Source organism: Panthera tigris, chromosome D3, assembly GCF_018350195.1.
Source record: "Panthera tigris isolate Pti1 chromosome D3, P.tigris_Pti1_mat1.1, whole genome shotgun sequence".
NCBI classification, from domain to species: Eukaryota; Metazoa; Chordata; class Mammalia; order Carnivora; family Felidae; genus Panthera; species Panthera tigris.
In genome coordinates, this window is record NC_056671.1 from 1,511,327 (window position 1) to 1,534,960 (window position 23,634).

The following is a 23,634-nucleotide window of genomic DNA, read 5'->3' on the forward strand; positions in this document are numbered from 1 at the left end:
AAACCCCAGGTGTGCATCCCCTGACACCCTCACAGGAGGAGCCACGATGACTCCCACACCCAGATGAGGAAACTGAGGCCCAGAGGAGTCAGGTGAACCACGTCCACTCCCAGGTGCCTCTCTGCCCCCGTTCCAGGACACAGGGGTTCCGAGACAGGACACGGCCCCTGTGAGTGCTCGTTCGCACCTACTGTGCGGAGGCAGCCATTTCCGCGAAATGCACAGCGAGCCTGAGCGGCCCCCTGCAAGGTGCATGGCCGCCCGGGACGGGACAGGGGCGACTGCAAACAGAGCACCTCCCCACATGTCCTTGCAGAGCTCTATGCGTCCCTGTCCTCTCAGGAAAGCCGGTGAGCCCCGCCCCGCCACCGAGCCTCTGCTGGGGGGTGGGGGGGGGGGGGAGGACAATGCGGGGGGCGCAGCTGGGGTCGCCCTTACTTCAGGGCCTGGGGAGGCCAGCCCCGTACAGAGCCACGGCCTGGGGCCTCACACAGGGGCCTTTCCTGTGAAAGCCCTGCCACACGCCAGGAGCCACCCCCCCCCCCGACCCTGTCACTTACTTGTTATTTGTTCCATAACTGTTCATGGCAAACGATATGGAAATGATGCAAATGACGAGAGGAAAACCTGTGGAAAATGAGCGCAGGAAATGTTTCGGCCTCCTTTATCCAGCCAGTCCCTCATTCGTCTACGCCCAGTGCATGTAAGGAGCGAGAGCTACGTGCTCAGAAACAGCGCTGCCCCGGCCTCCGGGAGCCTCAGTCTAAGCCAAGGGCTAACTCACACTCAGGTGCACACACACGTACACATGAACTCTGAATCACATCCCTTACGAATCCAAGCCTGTTTCTGAAAAGGACCGGCTCTGGCTGCCAGAAGAGCGGCGCATCCCGGGGGACCTCTGTCACCAGACACCCGCACAGCAGCCCCACCCCTGCCCTGAAGGGTGGGCCAAGGGCAAGGGCGGCAAAGGACCCACCCACCCGCTGGCCGGCTTTCCCAGGGCGCCAGACAGGGAGGGCTGCTGACAAGGAGGGCTGCATCTTGCTGGTTCCCAGAATGGAGGCTGGCGGTGGTGACCACACACGGGGACCCACCTGCCTGCACTGAGCCTCCGGGGCCCCAGAGGAAGGAGAGGGAAGTGTGCCCCGGCTCTGCCGGGCGCTCACAGCGGCGGCTTCCCTGCCCTTCTGATTTCGGTCTTGAACAGCGTCCCGGAATGGGAGTTCCTGCAGGTCTGTCCTAGCTCTGAGCACTGTTCTATGTCTAAGCAGTTCAAATGCGTTCCACAGCGTCCGGGAGAGCCACCCGGCCCACAGAGGAGCCCTCTCACCGTGACCCTCCGTCACACCTGCGTGCTCCGCAGGCGAGCTGGGCCCTGGTGCCGTGGGCCGCGGCTCCCGCCTGGGCAGCCCCAGGACCACGTGACAGGAGACGGCGCACCAGGGGCTGTTTTCCCTGGGGCCTCGGTGTCCACACACGACACAGGGCATCCTCGCCGCCCGGCTCATCTGGTGTGGGAAGATCACGTGGCACCCGAGATGGCGAGGAGGCATCGACCCGAAGCACCACCAGCCACCCGGCGCCCCAGCCTCGCTGAGGAAGGGCGGGTGCCGGCGTCTTTTCTCTGGGTCCACAGGACAGCAAGCGGGCACGGGGCCCCATCCCGGCGGGTTCCGGAAGGTGCGGCAAGGACCGCAGGTGCCTCTGGAGAGGTATTTTCAAAGTGGGTGGCCAAGGCCTTCACTCTGAGCCACGGCCCGCACCCTCCCGCCCCCGGTCCCGGCCCACGGCAGTGGTTGGCATCCCTTTGCTGCCTGAAGTGAAACGGATGAGTGACAGGTGCATTTTCTGCATACACGATTCCTTTGATCCCAAAGGCGATGCTGGCGGCTCCCTCGCCATTTCTTCCCACATCCCCCTCCGTCCGGCAGGGGCCGCCCCCCTGGGGCAGTGACAGAGGGTTTGTCCGAGAAGAGGGTCCCCCACTGTCTGCGGTCTCTGAGGCACGCGGCAGGAGCCCAGCACCTGGCTGAGCGTGTGTGTTCAGAGGGGGGAGAACGAGGGTGAGGAGACAGCCAGCAGGCATATCTTGGGCTCTGGGGCCACGGGATGCCTGGCTCCGTTCCCGGGGCCGCCCCAGACCCGCTGTGTGGCCTCAAGGAAGTGCCTGACCCTCGCGGAGCCTCCACGGTCTCATTGTGGAAATGCACACAAGAGCACCCGGGTCACCAGGCTGTTGTGAGGACCCCATGTGATGCGGCCACGTGTGAGGCCAATCCCTATAATCCGTGTGCTGTTATTAAGCCACTCTGGCTCCCCTCCTGCTGTTGCCATCACCGGAAACTCGAATCCCGGTAACCGACGGGCTTCTGCGGACAATCCGGGGTTCCTCCGGCCCTGCCGCATGGATGTTTACCTCACGGAGTTGTAGACGCACCCTCTTTGGAATGTGGCGACCTTCAGAGGTGACCTTCAGCGGGCCCCCTGATTCCCCAGGGAGGGGTGGAGGGAGCTACCAGCCAGGACAAGCAAAGGGCTGAGGGAGAAGGTCTCACAAAGAAAGGCAGAGGAAGCCAGGAGACACGTGGTCTGCCTTTCTGCCTGGGTCCCCAGTGCCATCTGCCACGGACTTCTGGATGCTTCTCTGGGCGTGTGGAGGTTTCGCACACGTCGCCCCAAGGCCGTTGGGGCCACCAGGTTCATTTTGGGCCACGGGTTGTGGATAGAAGTGACATGTGCCTCTCTGGACCGAGAAGTTAATTTTCGGTCTGATGCCCCTCCACGTCCGCTTTTCTCTCCCAGCAACCAGCACCAGCTCTAGGCAGCGACCCCTCCACCCCCCGGGACTGCCACGGGCACTGCCCCTCCCACTGCCGCGGCCGCTAGGGATACGGAGCGGAAACGGGAGGTAAAGGCATGCGGCTTTCTGGCAAGGAGAGCTGGGCGCTGCTCGGCGACCCGGCCCGTGCACCTGTGGTCCTGCACCTGTCCTGCCCTGGCCGTGTACCTGCACCTCAGCACCGCGCCAGCTCCTGGAGCTCCAGATCAACCAAGGGCAAGTGGGGCCCAGAATTAACTACGATTAAGTGCGTGCCCCAGATGAGCAGGAACTCACCAAAGACATTAAGTTGTAACAGAGAAAAAGAAAGCAAGCTGCACGTCTGTCACTTCTGTGTACTCAGAGGTACGTCTGCTGCACAGATAAGTAAACTTGCACACGGTTATCATAATCTCCTCCTGCTCCCACAGGGATGCTTGGGGGACAGATTACAGTTCACTCACCTTACAAGTCCTAACTTGTAAGGGCCTGACATCTAACAGAACCTCAAGGTATGCTCTTGATTCAACAGCGCCACCCCCCCACTTGGCTTTGAAACACAGTCCCCAGGGATTCAAGCCCGGGGCGGACGCCGCGGGAAGAAGCCTCTGTGAGAGGGGCGCTCCTGCAGCGCGGTGTCCCCGTGCCCCGGGTCAGCCTCCGGCTCCTTCTTAATTAGGAACTGAAGGCAGAGAGAGCCCCGCTGCCCGCAGACTGTCTTTACTGCAGCCCAAAGCGAACTCTACCCCAATCAGAACCAGAGTTGCAGCTCGCAAGCCCTGAGGAAATCAGCGAGGGAAAAGCTGATGGGAGACAGAGGCCGCAGGCTGTGGGATCCCTGCCCAGGGCTCTCTCTGCAGACAGCTTCCATCAGGGGCCACTCGCTCAGGGACCCGCAGGGACTACATCGGTATGAGAAATGACACAGGCCCAGACAATGCTGTCACACAGGATTATAAACTCGGGATTCCCAGATTACCTCACTTTTCTAAAGATCTCTATGATTTATATGAAATCTCTCAATTTTTAAATACGGGTAAAAATAATTTATTTTTTCCTCTAATCCTGCAGCCCAAATAAGAGCCCAGGGTGGGCACAGGCTCTGGGGGCGCTCACAGAGGGGGCGTGGGACATCCCGGCCCAGCTCCCTGCGTGGCCCCAGCAGCTGGGAGGCAGCTGCGGAAACCGTGAGGGTATAGAGTGTTCGTCCACCACCCCCCAAATACATCCCATCAAGCAGCTCCCAGCACAAAATAAACACATGTTTATCTTCTCCTTGCACAATGAGGACTGTGAAAACTAAATCCATGGGAAGAAAACCAGGAACAAGTAGCAAGCAGGTCCCTAACAGTCGGTGAAGGTTTCTAGCAAATGCAAGAATGCCAGGTGTCAGTGGCACAGCCTGCTCGACGCAGACTCCGGCAGGAAGCAGGGACTCCTCGGGATGGGGTGGGCAACAAGGAAGTTCACGGAGTCCAGTCAGTGGGGAGGGGGCTTCCGGAATGAAGCCATGAGCTGCTCCACAGACCTGCCCCTCAGGGAGACGATCCTAACTGGTGAAAAGTAGCCTAAAAATCCCACAACCACCAAACGACTCTGCGTTTTCCTAAGAGCATACAACAAACCGGGAAAACCTTCTTCAAGAAAACCCACTAAGTCTTGGTAAGAAGACGACTTGCTCCCTGTCCCCGGGCCCATCGAGAGCTACACTATGTCACAGGGGTGGGCCGCCTGCGTGTCTCCTGCAGAAACTCTACTCCAGGTGAGAGCAGCAGCGACCAGACCTCCCTTTCTCCATCCAGCCGCCACGTCCGGTGTGCATGTCCCTGCTGTGCCTGGCTGAGGACACCGGGCCCTGACTGCCCTCCCCTCAGGGCACTCGCAGGGCAGAGGCTCTATGCTACGAGAGGCAGGCCAGCATTAGAGGCTGCCCCCCCTCCCAGGCCCCGCTCTAATGCTGGGGTGCCAGTCCAAGAGGAATGAGACACGGTCCCTGCCCTAGCTCCAGAGCCGCGGGAACTCTTCCCAGGTGCAGGGAATACAGGCCATTAGCACAGAGAACTCCAAGCACGCTCTGTGGGAACGGATTTTTTTTTTTTGAACAGAGCATGGGGAAGCTCAAGTCTAAGAGCACCTGGCTTCTCAGAGGTGTGTCATGTGAAGATGAAATCATATCCAACCTACTCCTGCCTCCCCCTCCTATCCCCGCCTCCCCCACCTGCCCCATATCCCCACCTGCCCCTCCTATCCCCGCCTCCCCATCCCGTCCCCCTGTACTCCACACACCTGGCCCCTATCCCCACCTGCCCCATTCCATCCCCACCTACCCCATCCTATCCCATAATAGTAGAGATGCTTGCTGTCCTCTGAGCCAAAGACCTTGATCACCATGCTGTAGAGATGCAACCCTTCCACCAGCATCCAGGCAAAGGCACTCAGGAAGAAGTAGTGCAGGAGCACGGCCAGCACCTGGCAGGGGACCTGGGAGCGAAGACACACAAGCGGACATCTCTCTGGCGGTTCCTGCGTCCAATTCCGGAACATCTGCTGCTCACGTGCCCTCATTTCCCGGCGAGGCAGAGCGGGGCGGGGTCCTGGCTCCCTTTCTGCCCCCCCCCCCCCCTTTAGGGTTGGGGCGGGTGACTCCGGCACAGCGATTGGTTCAGGAGAGGGCGGGCGATCAGGCGCGGCCAATCAGCATAAACACGAGAGTGCGCAGCAGGATTGGCTGGAGGCGGACACGTGAGCAGCCCGGCCAATGGGGTGGGCTCTGGGGAATGGGCGGAGCCATCCGGGAGCCGGCGCCCGAGCCTGGGGCTTGTCAGCCACGTGGGCCGCTGGCTGTGAGCAGGTACCCGAGCTGGACCAGCAACCCCGACCGGCTTAGGCCGCAGCGGGGGCGCCCCCATCCCATGCCCGTGTCCACAGAGGCCGGGAAGGGGGCGGAATGATGGGAGGGGGGATATAAATTTATATACTACCTTCAAATAATAAAAATAAGGAGAAAAAAGTAAGAGAATTGAAGACAGAAACGGCATGATTACGTCGGGCGCTCCAAGCTCTGCTTTCACAGTGCTCCCCAATCAGCTCATTCTCAGGACAGCATCGTGTGCTCGGCACCTGGTTTCCAGGGGCGCGGCTGGAGGTCCCTAATCTGCCCCCACATGCGCATCAGAGGCAAGTATCAGGCATGCGCAGCTCGCGTCTCTGCGTCCCAAGGGGAGCACCGTCCGCCCACTAGCCGCTCTGGGACCGACACCCAGGTCACTCTATGTCTGCCGCGAAGCTCCTGCCACCTGTCATTATGGGCAAACTGCTGTAACCGGCTCCCACATCTCTAAGCAGGAGGTTAGGACTGCACAGCCTGGGCCTATCTCGAGGATTAGAGGGCTGGTCTGCGTCAGCTCTCCACATCATGCCCCCCACGCCGCCAGGGCCCTAGGGGGAGGAGGAGGAGGGCCCTAGGGGGAGGAGAAGCTCATCTTCCCTACTGAGCCCATGGGGAGCAGAGAGCCCAGCCCAGGCCTGCCTTCTCCGCTTCTCCTGGACAAGCCCCTGCTCTATCTGGGGGATGCAGTCTGAGTTCTGAGTTGAAGAAACCAGCAGAAGGTGCCAGCCCGGGTGACATCAGAGGGAGGAGGGAGGGACAGAGGGGGCCTACTCACTGTGCCAGGCTTGAAGCTGAAGCTGATGAGCAGAAGGATCTGGGCCACGAGGACAGCAAAGGACAGGTTGGCATGGATATGGTAGCGCTGGTTCCGGATGGTGCTGACCGAGCTGAGGGCAGAGATGTAGGGGTGAGGCCCCGGCCCGGCCCAGCCCCAGCTGCTCCCTATCGCTCCCCCGAGGGCTGCCAAACAAGCCTTTAGAAAGCCCACCTAGATGCGGTCACTCCCCACTGTGAAACCTCAGTGGCTCCCTATTGCTCTTAGAAACCAGCCAGCTCCTTCCACGGGCCTCGGGGCTGCACAGCCTGGCCCCTGCCCCCCCTTCCGGCCCCTGCTCTGACCCAGTTCATTCCTTGCTCCTACTCCCGCTCACAGTGCCCTCTTCCGGCTCGCAAACACCCAGCCCTCTCCAGGCTCAGATCTGCACCAGCCACGCCTGCCAGGTCTGCCCCTAGGGAGGACTTCCTGCCAGGAAAGTAGCTCCACCTCATCTCCCTTGGCCGGGGAGCGTGTGCTCCTGCTCCTGGGCACTGGGCTTCTTGAGCAAAGCCGAGGGATGACGGAACCAAAGAACGAACGTCCCAGCTCAACACGGGCCCCGGCTCCTCCTGCCGGCCTTGGATGTCACTGCCCCGGCCTCCCCGTGTTCCCAGCGCTCTGGGAAACTGAGCACCTCTCCCTGCTGATGATGTTGATGCTGCAGCTGCCGGCCCGGGGACGCCGTGGTCACAGCCGGGCCAGGGACAGGTGTCCTGAGGGAGCCGGGGCAGGCGAGGAGGGACACTGGGCTCCCCAAGGAACCCCTGGAGCATCACCCGCCTGCAGAGCAGGTGGAGGAGACAGGCTCCCAAGCAGCCCCAGAGGGAGGAGCCCCCCCCCCCTCGTGTGTGAGGCCAACGGCCCTGAGCAGCGGCCAGGGTGTCATCACTATTGTCTGCCCACGAACGGGGCTCATTTCAGCTTGCCGTCCCAGTTCATAAAGGGCCACTGAGGGACTCAGCTGCCACCCTCTCCTTGGGGGCTGCACAGACCCCCTGAGCTCTGCCCTGGCAGCTTCAGCTGGGAGGGGTGGGGACCTCCTGGGAAAGTGCCTTCCTGCCTCCCCAGCGGCTGACACCAGGGCCCCCTATGGAGCCGCGGCTTTGCTACCTTGGGGGAGGAGGTCCTCAGTTCCGGCTCTCAGGAGTCCAAGGACCAGAAAGCCTGTGGGCTGGAGACCCTCCCAGAACTTTTGAGCTTCACTGAAAGCAGGGTGCCCTCCAATCCCATAGCCCCTCTTGCCTCCCTCCTCCCTCCTCTCTAGCACCCCCAACCCCTCCCTGCACCCTGGATCTCAAAATGAAAAGTAACTCTGGAACAGCCGTCCAACTGTAATGCACGATGACCAGACATTTGCCACCTCATGACCACAAATGCCAGAGGGAAATCAAAGTGGGGCAGGCGGTGCTGACATTTACACGAGGGCGGCAGACCTCCCTGGACACGGAGGGGGCAGAGCAGAGGATGACTCACGAGAGCATGGCGAAGGTGACCAGCGTGAGCACCAGGCAGACCACGGACAGGGAGCAGCCGATGTAAGAGATGGACGAGAGCGCCACCTGCTGTCCTTGTGTGAGCTGCGTGGGAGGCAGAGCAGAGGGGTCAGCGCGGGTCTTGCGGCGACAGGGCTCCCATTGGAAAGGGCCCCAGGGGCTGGTCCCAGCGCGCACGTGGTGGTGACCACCAGGTCCTGCGTCTCCCCCAGATGCCCTGTTAACGCCACCAACACAGGTCCGTCCAGTCCCATGGCATCGGCCCTTGGGTCTCTCTGGAAATACTCCACCCAAATCACCCCACCAATGCCTCCAATTCCTCTGCCCATCCAGCCTCTGCCCTGCCAAGGCCTAACCCCTGCCCTCCCAACCCGTCCCGCCCCCACTGCCGAGCTGTACCCCATGCCTCCCGGTCTACACTGCAGCATCCAGGGCTGATGAAGCCCCTGACCTCAGAGCCATAATGCCCACAGAGTCCCAGCGGATGACCCAGGTGGGGTGTGACTGCTTGCTGAGGACCCCACGACTTATGCAGCTATGGTGCTTAGAGCAGCGCCAGGGAGACGAGACATGCCCTCTGCGAGTCTGTGTGGGGGTGGCTATTACCCCTGATATCAAGTAGTGCGTAACGGACTTGGTAAATGAACGGTAAACAAATCGGATGCAAAGCCACAGAGGATGGTGCCACAGGCCATGGAGGAGGGTGACATGGGCCACGGAGGAGGGTGACACGGGCCACGGCACACCTAGCAACACAACCCCAAATGGTGGCTCCCTCGGCCCAAGGAGCCGGAGCCTCGGGTCAGGCTCACTTGCCCCTGGGCTCCAAAACGCTCCGTGCTCCCTGAGTCGCTCCTGGGAGACCAGCTTCCCAGTGCCTGTCCCTGCAGGAGGTCCTGCTGTGCTTCCTGTGGTGGATATGGCTCTGTCTGTATCAGAGACCCAGCTGAAGCCCCCTCCCCATCGCCGATGTCCATCCACGCTGGACAGCAGACATCAAGGTCCCTCCGACCTCAGCCTCGACACCGCGGGGCCTCGGCCTCCGCTCGTCAGGACCTAATCGGGAGTAAAAGGAGGCAAGTCCTAGGATGTAAGAGGGCTGCCGGGAGGGCTGCAGGCCCAGGAGACCCCAATTCCGGGGACTGTAAGTGGATCGTGCAGAGCAATTTGGGAGCCAGCGGGACTGCGCCTGAAGACGGACAACTTAATGGGTTTTACTTCTTCCAGATCTGTGACTCACTGCTGGTCAACTGACTCCCCAGGGGCTACGAAACACTTTAGAGCCGTGATGGAACGGAGGTGGGGAAGAAGCCTGGACCCGCAGCCCCAGATGCAGGAGGGGGCGAGCCCTCATTAGTCACCTCCTGTTTACCCACGTGGGGTCCCTAAGCGGGCAGAACGTGTGGGGACCAGTGTGTTCCCGCAGCTACGTTCTCAGCCACGTCCCAGGATCTGGACCCCAAACTTCTCCCCCCACTCCCAGCAGATGGGCAGGCCAGAGGTGTTCCGATCCATCAGACGCCCTAGGGAGGCGAACAGAGCCACCTGCCCGTGCCACACGGCCTCAGACTCTCGTTCCCGCAACATGTTGTTAGCAAATCCCCTGTGGAGTGACGTCTCCGGTGTCAGACACGGTTAGGGAAACCGCATCCTCTGTCCCCACAAAGACTTCAGGTGGATGTGAGCAGTGCAAGTCTTCTGAGAAATCCTGCGGGTCCACCCAAAATATTTAGCTGTGTTTAACTCGTCACTTCTCCAACTCTCAGGCTGGGGGGCGACTCCCGACACCTGCAGAGATGGTTCTGGACGTGCTCTTACAGAGGAGAAGGTGCTAATTTCCAGAAGCTGGGAATAAAACTGAATATGTAACACTAATACTGAACAGGGCAGGTCCCCTTTCTTGCTGTCACAGGCAATTGAAGTCTCACTGTCACCATTAGGGGCACCTGGGTGGCTCAGTCGGTTAAGCGTCTGACTCCGTCTCGGCTCAGGTCACGATCTCACGGTTCGTGAGTTCAAGTCCTGCATCAGGGTCTGTGCTGACAGCGTGGAGCCTGCTTGGGATTCTCTCTCTCTCTCTCTCTCTCTCTCTCTCTGCCCCTCCTCTTCTCTGTCTCTCTCAAAATAAGTAAACTTCAAAAAAAAAAAGAAAAAGAAAAGAAAGTGTCACTGTCACCGTCACAACTAGCTCTGCCTGGAGATGTGGATGAGCATCAGATTCCAGAGTTTACGGACATCCGGACTCTCAGCTCTTCGCAGGAACTAAGGGCCACCTCTGTGGAAATGAATTTAAACAACCACGGAAATATGAGCAAGGGTGACCACGGTGCCTGGCTCTGTGACGCCCTCTCCCCCTTCTGGCCCCGAGCCAAATACGCACGAATCTCCACACTGCGGGGCCCCAGCTCTCCCCCGCCCCACTGCCACCTAGATCTTTCTGCCAGAGAGCTGGTGAGCTCCCGTTAATGGATCTCTCGCTGTGTCACGACCCAGAGCTCTGAGAACACTGGTGTCCAGAGGCGTCTGCTGAAGGCTGGGGTGGGAGAAAGTCTCAAGCCTCACCCCCCTCACCGGCCCCCCATGAAAGCCTTCCTTAACCTACAGCAGCATCTTGTGGACACGGCAGGAACGTGCCCCCCCGCTTGCTGACTGGCGGGGCTCCGGGGCTCTAGCGTGGGCCGGTCCGCGGCGCAGCGCAGAAGCTTCCGGTGTGCGTGCCGCGGCCCGTTGGCCACACGCACCGAAACCCGCCTGTTTTCTGCCGGCCCGCTCAGCCTGGAGCTTCTGATAAACAGAGTCCAGCCCCAGCCCCACACCCACACCTGCCCAACCTGCCCCCAGCCCTTACTGGGCGCCTGCTGGGTGCGCACAGGGAGTCCTGAGGGCAGCCCAGCGGGAGGGCAGCAGGGGAAAGGGCACAGCTAGTGAGAGGCGGTGGGCCTGTGCCTCCGGGTGCAACAGGCACGCATTAAGCACCACCGTGTGCCCAGCACGGAGCTCACACGCAGCAGGGCAGCAGACAAAGGCACGAGTGAATGACTAAGGTCGGTCGTTCCGAGCTTGGATGAGGCCCGATGGAAACAAACCGGGGCCACGGCGCAGGCGCCTGGAGAGGGCAGAGAGGGGTGGCAGCTCTCACCGCCCCGCCTCCGATCTGAGGGTCCCTGGGGCCCCTCCCCCGCCCTCAGAGGCCGCCCATCGCCCAGTGCTGCTGGTTCCCCTGCTAACCCCAGCCGAGCCCGTCCTCTCTCGGTTTCCAGAGCCTCCACCTTCTCCTCCCTCCAGCTCCTCCCCGCCCCCCACTGCATCCAGGCACCCTCGGTCAGGTCTCCCCCGGGCAGGACACCGTCCCGGCCGCTGCCCCAGATGAGACCCACATTCCTTCCCTCGCCCTGCATCTCCGGCTCACCACCTGGTTGCTCCGTCGGGAGGGTCCAGACAGGAGAGCAGGGCCCTCCCGGGATTTGGTAGACGGGCTTCGGCGTGGGAAGTGGGTCCCAAGGGGGTGGGGAACCCTAGAAAAGCAGGGCAATGACGGCGAGGTACCCCGGAGGACAGCCACAGCCCCGACGCCGGGGGGCAGGAAGGTCAAGGGGAGGAGGGGACAGGAGCAGAGCCTGGCGGACGCCATAGCAGACCTGCCCGCGGAAGGGGCCCAGCGAGGCCAGGCGCACCTGGCAGACCGCAGTGTGCCCGTCTCCCTTCGGCTGCACCTGGGGGGAAGCCAGTTGTCAAGGGAACCAAGGCCGAGCGGGGCAGAGGACAAATGGGGAACCTGCAGCCCCTCAGTGGGGCCCCTCACAGCTCCTGACCCGCGCGGTTTCCTCCGCCTCCACGGCCCGCCCCAGCTCTGCCCCAACGTCCTGCCTCCCGGCTGCCAGAATCCAGCTCCCAGAAGCCTCTGGCCCCCCGCTGAGCCACACACCTTCGTTCAGCCTGGGCCCAGTACGAGCACGTGGCTCCAGGGGCGGCCGTGTTTGGTGACGGTCCCGGGGCTTCGCCAGCTGTACCTGTGCCGGCTGCACGCCAGCCGGCATCCCCTGCAGAGTCCAGGCTGCGGGTTCAAGCCCACAGCCCTGAGGACAGCAGAAATGAGCTCCTTGGCTGGCTGAGGGGCAGTGCCGGGGGCCGGATCGGGGATTCCACGGGCGCGAACCCAGTGGCATCTCCCCGCACACCCTCCCACCCCCGTGCACAGAGGGGGCTGCTGTGTCTTTAAAAACACTTGTGACTTGCCTTCCTCAAGCTACCTACCTCATTAAAGGACCCCTGCCCCTGAGGCTGCCGGTCGGGCTGGGAGGCTGCCGGCCCCCAAGACACTGACAGAAACTGTATGATCACCAGCTTTATACGTGGGGGGGGGGGGGGGCTTCAACATTGCTGCAAAGCCTGTACATTCTGTCGGGGGAGGCGTGTGCCCGGGGAGACGGGGACCCAGCCCAGCAGCCACCAGACCCTCCCTGCAGGAGGTGGGCTGGAGCGGGCCCCACCAACGGTAGCTTCGAACACCTGTGCAGATATACATCTGCACACAGCTGGATTCGGGGACCCACTGTAGGGACGCACCCGCGAACGGTCAGTAACGTCGGCAGAGGCCAAGGGCTGTGGACGCCTGAACGTCTACCCACGGAGGCCGGGGGAGACCGGGGGCAATCCTGCCACGGTCAAGACCCGTGAGGCGGGTCGGCACACCGAGGCACAGCCTCCAAGGTGTGCAGAGCGAGCTCCCCTCCGCAGCAAGAACAGAGGGCCACACGCTCCTGCCTCCCGCGGGGAGAAGGGCCAGCCTCGTGCTCACCCTCTGCTCTCTGTACCGTGGCATCCTCCCGGCCCGTGTTCCACCTTTACGACACGAAGCATCCGTGCCCTCCTGTCCCGCCGCTCCGTCACAGGCCTAGGAAGAGGCCTCAGGCTCCTGCGGGGCCCCTGGCTCCCGGGCAGCCCCTCTCCGCCTCGGCTCCCCCCACGGTGCAGAGTCAGGACGCCTCTGACAAGAAGCGGTGGACGAGTCCGGGCTCCCCCACCACAGCAGCACAGCTCCGGCCCTCAGCTCAGCCTGGCGGCCCGGAGCCGACCGCCTGACCGCACCGGGCCCTTGGCCTCCGGGTCCCTCACGTCAGACCCTCCTGGACAGGGGTGCCGCTGCTCCCCCTGGCTCGTCACCCTGCGTCCCCGCTCCCGGCCACCGCCCTCGGCCTTAGCCTGAGGAGTACAAGGGTCCCGAGGCCACTGTCGGCCTCCCTCTGTGGGGCAGCTCCAGCCCCCACGCGGCCCCCGAGCAGAGGCCTCTTCCAGAAGCGTCTCCGGTAAAGGAAGCAATTCCTTCCTCTAACGGTAGCAACCTGGGTCTGGCGGGAGGAGGGAGGAGAATGAAATGTGGCAGGAGGGGCCTGACTCCAGCGAGGCCCGTGGCCAGGACTGCAGGCCCGGCTGGCACAAGGGCCGGCTCCCGGCAGCACCCAGCCAGCTGCCGCCTCCACAGCATGGTCCTTCTCCCTCGGGTTCCTTCCCGCCTCTGGGGCCTGCTTCCACACATCCCGGGTGAGCACGGGGGCCTCCTTGCGTGACAGGGGTCCTGGGGGGAGGGATGGGGCTGCAGGCAACATGCTGGCCCCAGAGAGGCAGCAAGGCCACCAGAGTGGGGAGCTGAGGAGGGAGACCGGCAGGCAGGCAGGAGATGGGAGGGAGCAGGGGAGGGTGGGAAGGGGTGGGAGGGGCAGAGGATGGTGGGAAGGGGTGGGAGGGAGCAGGGGAGGGTGGGAAGGGGTGGGAGGGGACAGGGGAGGGGTGGGAGGGGCAGGGGAGAGAGAGCCAGGGGCCTGGGGGGTGCAGGGAGGGCCATCAATAGGGAGACAGGTCCCCCAGCGTCCCCCAGGGTCCCCCAGGGCCATCCCTCAAAAGAATGAAGCACGGGGAGGCTCCGTGCTGACACCGGCCGCACACAGCCCACTCCTGCTCCCCCAGGACGCCTCCAGGCTCCTCAGCCACCTGGTCACCCCGGGGCACCCTCACACTCCCTTGGAAGTCACTGTCACCTCAGTTAGGCTGATGCTTGGGGCTCAGTTCTTGGGGCCGGGTGCTCCGAACTCAGTGCTCAGGGCTGGGTGTGATCCCCAGCACAGCTCCACGGAGAGAGGAACCCACGTCACAGACGGGGAGGCCAAGGCTCGGAGCAGGCACTGGCCGCAGGCCGAGCTGGCTGACCAGGAGCCAGAGCGGGGCCCCTGCTGACCGCACCCCGGCGAGGGGGGGCAGAGCCACACAACAGGAGGTGCTGCCACGGGTAAGTGACATGCGCACACGGGGACCGCCCGACGAAGGGGCCGGCTTCCCGATGGTGAACCGTGCCCACCTCCGCCCACACGTCTGAGCGCCCGCACGGCCGCTCTCGACAGGCCCACCGGGACCACAAGTACAGCTCCGAGAGCAGGCGTGTTAGCCCCAGTGCGGCCGTGTCGTTAGGTCGTCACGCTACAGCCACCCGCGTCCTCCCTGGCGGCCAGGCCAGAGCCCTCGAGTGGCTTCAGGCAGCTGCATCTGGCGGGTGGCCGCCAAGCACGGGTCCCGTAACCGTGGGGCCCGAGTGCGGAGGGCCTGAGGGACGGGGTGCTGGGGAGATGAGACCCCTGCACACCCACACACGCACACTAGCCTGCCTACACACACCCACACACGCACACACACACTCGCCCGCCCGCACACGTGCACACACACACATGCACCAGCCCACACGCACACACATGTACACATGCACACACGCCCTACAGCTCCCGTCTCAGGCGGCGTGGTGTGCCCCAGCGGTGCCCTTCCTTCCCCACCCTGCGGCCAGATTTAGAAATGCCCAGAAAAGCCTGGAGTTTGCTTCGGGACACGGGTTCCTCTGAGTCACAGACCACAGACCCCGACGGCTCCCGAGAGGCTTTTCGCACAAATTCGCGAGGCCACCTGGGAGCTTGCGTACATCATAACCAAGTGCAACTGTCCTTCCAAAAAGAAATACCTTTACCTTCCGCTTTCTTCCAAAAGGCCCGTTTAGTGCATATGTCACTTCCTCTCCCAGGAAAGCGTGAGAGAGGCTTCGCTGTCTTTCGAGAAGCAGAAGAGCCGTGCGAACCTCGAGGAGGAGCAGAGAGGTTGAGCCCCAGGCACGGGGAGGGCGGCAAAGCGGAGCCGGGGAGGGGCAGCAGCGGCTTGTCAGGAAGCTCCGGGCGCGCACACTTTTTGTTTTTTGAAGAAAACCAGAATCAAAAATTTTAGATAATTTCTCGGACTCTCGAAATACTGACAACGGGCTAAAGGAGGCAGGCCCGCCGGCCGGCCGCCAGGCCGGGGCTGGGGTTTGTGGCTCCGCCTCACAGATCTGCTCCTTCACTGCGACGACCCCCCATCCGCAGCTCCGGGACCGCTGACCCACTGGAGGAGCCAAGGGGTGGGCAAGGGGGGCTCTGGGCATCCGCCAGCTCCGGGACTGTGCCCACCACTACCCTGCCACGGGGGCAACCTCGGTGGGGCCGCCCATCACCGTGCAGACAACCAGACTGTCCCCCCGGAACGTGCACCTCGGGTGGGGGGCCCGGAAACAGGTGGGACGGGCTGGTCCCCACGCCAGCCCCTCCTCCTCCGCCAAATCCTGCCAGTTCCGATTCCCCTTCCTAGGGATTCATCTCTGAGCCGGCTACCGCGGCCCCACCCATGCCCGGGTCCCGGCTGGGCCAGCCACGCGGCACCCACCGCGGCAGGGCCCGGCTCCCCCCGTCCCCGGTGCCTCTGCTGGCCGGTCCCGAAAGGTGACCAGTCCGGCGCCCGTCTACCTGCCCTTGAACACGGCGAACAGGTCCGTGTGCCCAAGCCGTTATGGCAGCACGAGTCAGGGTTACTACTGATGCGGCCACACTTGGCGTCGGGGGACACGGCTTCCCGGTCTCCCTAAGCTCCTCTCCCGCGGAACGGACCCATTCTTCCACGTGCCGCTCACACCACGCGGCCTCTGCCCCACGCCAGGCTCCAACCAAGCCACGGGGTGTCAGGAGGAGGGAAGCCCCGCACCCACGAGCAGGCCTTGCCTACGGCCTCTTCTGGCTACTGATTTTCTTGTTCAATCGCGTCCCCTAATTCCTCACAGATGCACGCACGGGGTCTTATTAGCACACGGGCCGGGAATGCGGTCCAGGGTCTCCCAACCCTGACAGCCCAGAAGGCACTTCTGTACCTTTCTTCGATCACACAGCGAGACGTCACTTCACGTCGCCGAGCGCGTGCACGGGGACCTCACACGACTTTATAAAGAGGAGACGTTTGGGCGCTACTCTGCACCCTGCCCTCTGCACGTAACGATGCCGTGGAAGTCCCTCCAGGCCAGCCGGTCCCTCCAACTCACTCTCACAGCTGCACGTCCGTCCTTGGTGGAGTCCTTGTCCTGCTGACAGAGGAGCGGAGGTGGGCCGTCCTCCTTGGCGGAGAGGTATCGGGACCTGTGCGCTCCTTGGCGTTAGGTTAACACTTCTGTTACTCTGTTCTCTCCACTACAGACGAGGCTGTGAATGCTCGACTTTACGTGTCATCTTACTTCCTCATTCTTTGAATTCTACGACATAGATTCTCACAGGTGTATTGAAATTCTCGGTCTGTTCTGGGGTCTGTTCCGCGTATCTGCTTTCCTGGGCTTATGTCGACACCAAGTTATTTTGGCCACTAGGCTTCACAGGGGTCCACTGTGCCGTGCAAAGTCTCTCCTGTTCTTCTCCTTAATTTTCTTGGCTATTCGCGGAAACTACTGTTCCAAAATTAACCTGAAGATAATTTTATCCAATAGTAAAAAAAAAAAAAAAAAATCTACTTTCTTGGGATTCTTGGCCAAAGTGACTTTTGGGAGGTGCCTGGCGTCACGACTCATGATGAACGTGGCCCCAGATCTACAGGTGGGGCCATTCCCCAGCCCCGTCTGAAGTGTACTTAGCTCGGGAAGTGCTGGGGCCGAGTTTTTGGGATTCACGTTTACAACAAAGTCACCCATTCTTGTCCGCCGTTGGAGGAGGTATAAACTGGTACGGGATCCCCCGAGAGCAGCATAAGTGCCCCCAGGTCCCCCTGCCAGGAAGTCATCCTAGCAAAGTGTGTACGGACGGTGCACTGCTGGGCTGCAGGGAAGAACCAAGGACGGGAAGCCAGCTTGGAGCCCATCAGCAGGTGACCGGCCAAGTGCCCTCTGAGCCCGGGCTCCTGATGTGCAGCAGGTGCGGCAAGGATGAAGCGGATGTGAGGGCGCACGTGGGGACACACTGCCCACAGGAGAGACGGCCCTGAGCCCGTGTGGGGTGCACACACGCTGGGGAGAGGGGAACATTTCCGGGAGGAGGGGAGACGCTGGAACAGGTGTGGCTTTGCAGGAGCAGCATCAGGAGACCAGGAGACAGATGGGGTGACGCTGCCTTCCTTTTTGCCGCCTGATCGTCGAGAACACACACGTGTATCGGCTCTCATATTAACTAAATGATCCTAATAGGAGAACGTAAGGTCCGGCGGAGTGACAGCCACCAAAGCCAGCCACAGCCAGGGTGACCAGTGCTCTGGGCCAAAAGGATCCCCGCAAACCAGCCACCCGGGGACCGTGCCGGGGTGTCTAGGACGTTGACTCTGCACGATCAGCAATCAGTGGGAGGGCATCCGGGCCTGCTTCCCGCTCGCCGTGGTGCCCCCACCGGGGTCCTGCTGACGAACAGGTGGGGGCCCCACGGAGAAGAGCAAGCAGAGCGAGGCCTGGAACATCCCTCGGGGTCCCGGCCCCGCTGCCCCAGGCGCCACGTGGAGGGGGGTTCACGGGACGGGTGCGGCCCAGGGAGACACGCAGAGGGAAGGTGGTGAGCTCCCAGGAGAGACCCTGGACCAAGACCCAGCCCGGGAGGGGCTCAGGAAGACGGAAAAAAGCCAGTCCCGCTGTTCTTACTAAATTAACTGCCACAGATCTGGCATCTAGTGTGATAACTGCCTTTATGTTTTAACGTTCCTGAGAATGTTCATTTTTAGCACGGATAATTATGAATCATTTTCAAATCAACCTTTCCCGGCAATGAGTAGATACGATTTGCTTCCACGAAGACACCCACAGACTGTCCAAATCTGGTGTCACCTCCATTGAGTGGTGACAGATTTGTATCGTAAATGCTCTGTGACTGGCTTTTCTAGCTGACTGGACTGGCTGACTCCATCTCACCAACATCCCAGAGCCGGCTTCCTGCCTGCACCCGCCTGTCCGCCAGCGGCCTTTCCAGGGGACAGGGCCCCGGCTTTAGGATCGTCCCCCAGTCACCTTGGGCAAGTCCCCGAGGCCCTCACCTGTGACGGGAGGACGGCAGCCCCCCTGGAGACAGAGAGCAGGCTGCGGCCGGGGTGCCCACCAGGCACCTGTCCCGTCCACAGCAGCACTCGCTCATGGCCTGCTCCCCACTCCCGTCTTCCCTGACGTCGGTTACCTCTCTGCCCCCAACACCTGAGTCTGCAGCTCTGGCTTTGAGCCTGGCACCTGTCCCGAGAGCCACCCAGCCCTGCCTCTGTGCACAAGCCTCGTACCTGCTCCGTCCCCGCAGGTTCCTGCGGCCACGCCCTCCTCCCTGAGGCCGCCCACCCGCACCAGCTTCTCAGGGAGGCCCTGCGGGCTGCCCTCTTCCAAACAGCACCCTCCCCAACCCCACGTGGTTTCCACGTCGTCCTCATCACCACAGGACAGCGCGCTTTCAAGTGTGGAGCGTCTGCGTCCCCACTCAAGATCCCAAGCACCGTGACAGTCCCAGGGCTGCGTTCCCCAGGCCCAGAGCAATGCCTTCAAAGCCTGGGGTCGTCACCTCGAATCCAGTAATTTCTTGTTGGATGAATGAGTGAGCCCAGCCCAGCCCCCTGCCTGGGCCTCACTGTCTCCACTTGTAAATGAGGGGACCTGGCCACAGCACCCTGGGACCTTCCCCGCCCTACAGACACAAACGTTCTGCGGGTGGCAGCCTGGGGCCTCCCCCCTCCGGAACAGCAAAGGCGGGTCGCTGACTTCCACGTGGGACCCAGAGGGACACGGCGGAGCCACGCAGGCTGAGGCCCTGGTAAGACAGGAGAGGAGAAGGGCACGTCCCCCAGGGAGAAATGCAGGCACGGCTCCCGCGGCCTGCCCCCTGGTGAGGGGTGTTTGTGGGCATAGGACACCGGGAAGGGTGGAGTGTCCCAGGGTGTCTCCTGCAGCCCAGGGAGCCGAGGCCCCCTCTGCACTTCAGGGAGTTCTGGAATCTTCCATTCCACCCCACCTCACTGGCCCCACCTCACTGGCCCCGGCCCACCTCCCTTACCTCCCGGCTGCTGATGGGGCAGAGCCAGAGTCCATGCCCTGACTCAGGCAGCACAGGGCAGAGACTGGGGGATGGGAGAGAAAGCGGGTGAGAGAGAGCCCCAGGGGCCAGGGGGTGACAGAGGGCCCGGGGGACAGGGACCAGAAGGGAAGGGGGTGCCCAGCACCTGAGGGGCGGCTGCTGCCCGCACGTCACTCCCACTGGGACGGCCTGGGGGTCACACCTGCCTGAACACAGATATACCGCGCGGGGCACCAGGCGCACACAAGCCGTGACAGCATTGCCCAGCAAAGCTCTGAACGTTCTGAAGGACACCTGAAAGCAGTCGCCAGTCCCCTTCCACATGTGCCTGAGGGACTCCCCTCTGGAGCCTCTATAAGCAACTCACAGTCCGGACACAAAATCCATGGCACGTCCTGCAAAGGCAGGAGCCCTTCCCGTGCTCGTCACCTCCGCCCAGAGCCCCCCGAGCCCCCTCCCGCCTGCTGCGTCTGCACTCGCTGTGCCGCGGCCTGGGGCATTCTTCTCCCCGGCCCCTCCTGACCACACGATCAAAAGGCCTCCCCACCCCCACGCGCGTCATCCACGTCACTTCCTTACCTGTCTTTCTCACTAGCACACAAACCCCTCAAGAGCGAACTCGCACCGTTTCTCTAGTTTACAGCCAAACCCCAGGGCAGGTGCACGTGCAGTGGTCACGGACGAAGAGCCAGTCTTTAGGTGGCGACCCGGGGTTGCGAGGAGTGACGCCAGGCCAAACGAGACTTCCACAGTCCTGCGCGCATCAGGTTCCCACCAGTGCCCCGTGGACCGGATGTGCCGGTCGTGGCACCGGGCGCAGCGGGCCCCGATAGCGGAGTGGGCCCTCCAGACCCCAGTTCACTCCCCAGGCACGGCACAGGGGCCTGGGGGCTCCGGGCACCTGCCCCAATGAGCAGGCGGGGGGTGGGGGGTGGGGGCCGTGTGCCGAGCGGGGACGGTGCACGGCTGTGCGGGAGGAGGGAGCCTCTGACTCTTCAGGAGGAGCCAGAAAGTCAAAGCTGTAAGTCAGAGTTTTCAATTTCCAAAGCACAGTCTGGGATGAAACAGAACGTGTCTGTACAGGTGCCTGGTTTTCCAAGGGCCTTAGGACCGATCCCTGTCTCCTCCCCATCCTCCTGCCCGCACACAGAAATTCAGTCTCCTTTGGGGTCTGGAAGCCAATGAAGTCATTCACACACAGGAGTCAGGGACTGATAACAGTTCAGAGGAGCCTATCCTGAGGCAGCTGCATTTTTAAAGAGCACTTTTTTTGTCTTCTAAACGTTGCTCGCCTTAAACCAATAAAATGAACGTCTAGCTCCTAGGGCCGACTGTGCGGTCTGGCAGGAGATAAAGATTAAATATTCTGAAGCAGAGAAACCCAACCAGGAGGGCCTTCCTCCACCCTTGACCTGAGTCTCCAGGGAAGGTCATGGCTCCAGTGAGAGAGGAGGACAGCAGAAGGTTCTGGATGTCCCCTTCCCCACCACAGCACCTGCTAACCCTGGAGCTGGAAGTCAGGTCTGGAAACAGTCCAGAGCTCCGCCCGCAGCCCCCCTCTTATCCCAGGGCAGAAACGCTCAGAGGACACAGTGCATATGTGCACCTGTGTGTCACCACCTCACACCTTCTCTGGACACTCGTGCGCCCTGGTTACAGCCGAGGACGTCCCCGTGCTGCGCTGGACACACCCCGACTCTCCCACAGCACAGGCTTCTCAGCCCGGTGACCGAAGGCAGAGAATGCTGGCACACCTGTCCTCCCACCTGCACACAGGTCTTCCAGAAGGACCTGGGGTCTGCACAGGTGCTGCCTTAGGGAGCTTGCAGCAAAGCTTTGTTTGCTTTTGTTCTGTTTGCCAGAGAAGTAGAGCTTCCCAAATGTCCCTAATCACAGGGTCTCCCTGACGAGTGGAGGCTGCCGTCCACCCCGCTGCGGCGGAAACCCCCCGCCCGAGACTCTGGCAGGTGACTCGCCCCAGCCGCCCGCGGCCTGGGGTAGGAAGGGCACTTGCTCGGGTCCGGGCACCCGGGCGCGCCTGGCTCTCACCTCCAGCGGGACCACCTGCATCAGGATGGCGAAGTTGGTGAGGTGAGTGCAGCGGCAGACGGAGTAGCTGAGGTTCCCTCCGGCGAGCACGCAGCCCTGGTTGGACCAGACCCCTTCTCCGGAGCTGGGGACACAGGAGAGAGAGGGGCAGCCGGCTGAGGGAGTGGACGTGCCGGTGCCGGCCGGGCGGCACAGGAACGAGGGACAGGAGAGCAGGGAACCTCCCGGCCGACACACTCCCGAGGCCCCTGGCCCACGGCCCAGAGAAACAAGACGTGCTCGTCCTGGACCCGGCAGTCCCACCTCCAGAGAGCTCCGAGGGGACACACGTGAGCCCAGAGGACACACCCAGGGGTCCCCGCCGAGTGACGCCACAGAACATTAAAGCAGCCCCGTGGCCGCCATGGGGCGCTGGGTGAGCAAAGCGTGTGGCTCTCACAGAGGCGACAAAATGCAGCACGTCGGTCAGGGATGTGTATGAACGTGGGTGAAACACGAGCCCTAACGCATCGTGTGCACGAGGTGCAGTCGGGGCACGCGGTGCGTGAAGCAGAAGAGATCGTGTGTTCTCCGTGAACGTGGGCCTAACTTACACGTGAATTACTGAGAACATCCCAGACTGGTGACCTCCCAAGAGAGGATGAGGCATAGCAGCCAAAGGGATGTCGGTTTTTTTCACAACATTTTACTTTTTTAGAGATCAACGTATTGACCTGGGACTCGTAACCCTTCTTTTTAAATTTTTTTTTTTTTCAACATTTTTTATTTATTTTTGGGACAGAGAGAGACAGAGCATGAACGGGGGAGGGGCAGAGAGAGAGGGAGACACAGAATCGGAAACAGGCCCCAGGCTCCGAGCCGTCAGCCCAGAGCCTGACGCGGGGCTCGAACTCACGGACCGTGAGATCGTGACCTGGCTGAAGTCGGACGCTTAACCGACTGCGCCACCCAGGCGCCCCTCGTAACCCTTCTTAAAGTGACTGCAAGCAAACCGCGATTATTCCTTCTTATGGTGACGATATCAGTGATGACGATTCTCTTCGGTACGTCTCTTTGTGCTTTTTAACTCTCAAGATGATGTTTCCATGGTCCCTCCCAAAACGACAACTTTGACTCATGGGCAAAGATAGATCTTTGCTTCAGCCAAAGGCGGGGTCCTCGGGGAAACCTTTCCTAAGATGGACAAAGTAGCAGGCGGGAGTTTCTCTTTGTTTTACGTTCAGTTTTAGTGGCACTGTCAGCCGTGGACAGAGCAGATGAGAAACGAGGCCACCCCGGAGGGGCCCACGTCCCTTAGGGAAGCACGCCCTGGTGGCACTTTCACTGCCACCCCACACGAACGTAGTCCGGGTGAGGCTCTGCCACAGAAGCCGAGGGTGGGGCAGGAGAGGGTCACGGGGGCACCTCCGGGTGGGGACAGCGGCTTCAGAGGCACTTTCTGGGATGCACGGTCCACTCTCCACACGGAGGTGGGGCACCCAGCAGAGGCCAGAGAGCACTGTCAGTCGGAGGCCCCGAGGCCCTGCCTCATAGCCTGATGCTCCCGGGACCTCGAGGACAGCCAGCCAGGCCGGCAGCCGGGCTCCACGTGGCTCCTCTGTCCCTCTGCGAAGCACACAGATGCCACGCTCCCGTGAGAGGCTGGCCTGGAACCGGCAGACGCTGGGCCACGTGAGCAGGGTCACGGGGATGGACAGTGCGCCTCTCTGTACACAGAACGGCACTGGGATCTCAAAACCACGGGAGTCACATCCTCCCGGATGGAGCCGCAGAGGCGTGAGGACGCCTGCATCGGCCAGGGCGGCCGAGCCCCACGCAGCACCTCCTCCCTCGAGCGACACGCACTTCCCGGGGACACCCACAGGAAGGCGGGCTCCCCAGCCACGCACGAAGGACCTGCCTCGGGCGCCGGGCCCAGCGACACCAAGAACCTGCACGACCCCGTGACCTAGGACGCCTGGGTCTACGCACAAAACGCCCACTCGCTGGCACGCGTGGCTGAAACGTGGGACAAATGTACCAAGGTCCCACACGGCAGTTAAGAGCGATGTGGGCAGACCACAGCCCAAACTGTGGTGGTACGGGACATGGAACACGGATCGGAACGAGACCGCGGATTTCCTCTGAGCGTACGTTTAACTCATACACCGGTCACGGAGAAAACGCACTCCTGAGTCTCGGCAGCGCGGCTGCCACGAGGGAGCAGGAGGGGTCAG

General features: G+C 62.0%; 1 protein-coding gene across 2 annotated transcripts in view; it reads right to left on the reverse strand.

The window, feature by feature from the left end:
* The window catches only part of ADGRD1 (adhesion G protein-coupled receptor D1), a 124,441-nt gene that overhangs the window by 18,570 nt on the left and 82,237 nt on the right, over window positions 1-23,634 (reverse strand). For both annotated transcript variants that reach the window (XM_042961810.1, XM_042961809.1), the window contains 5 exons: window positions 21,419-21,542; window positions 8,002-8,105; window positions 6,487-6,598; window positions 5,149-5,302; window positions 561-627 (listed from right to left, as the gene is read on the reverse strand). In XM_042961810.1, coding sequence (XP_042817744.1) covers window positions 561-627; window positions 5,149-5,302; window positions 6,487-6,598; window positions 8,002-8,105; window positions 21,419-21,542 — 561 coding nt within the window. The remainder of the gene's footprint in view (window positions 1-560; window positions 628-5,148; window positions 5,303-6,486; window positions 6,599-8,001; window positions 8,106-21,418; window positions 21,543-23,634) is intronic.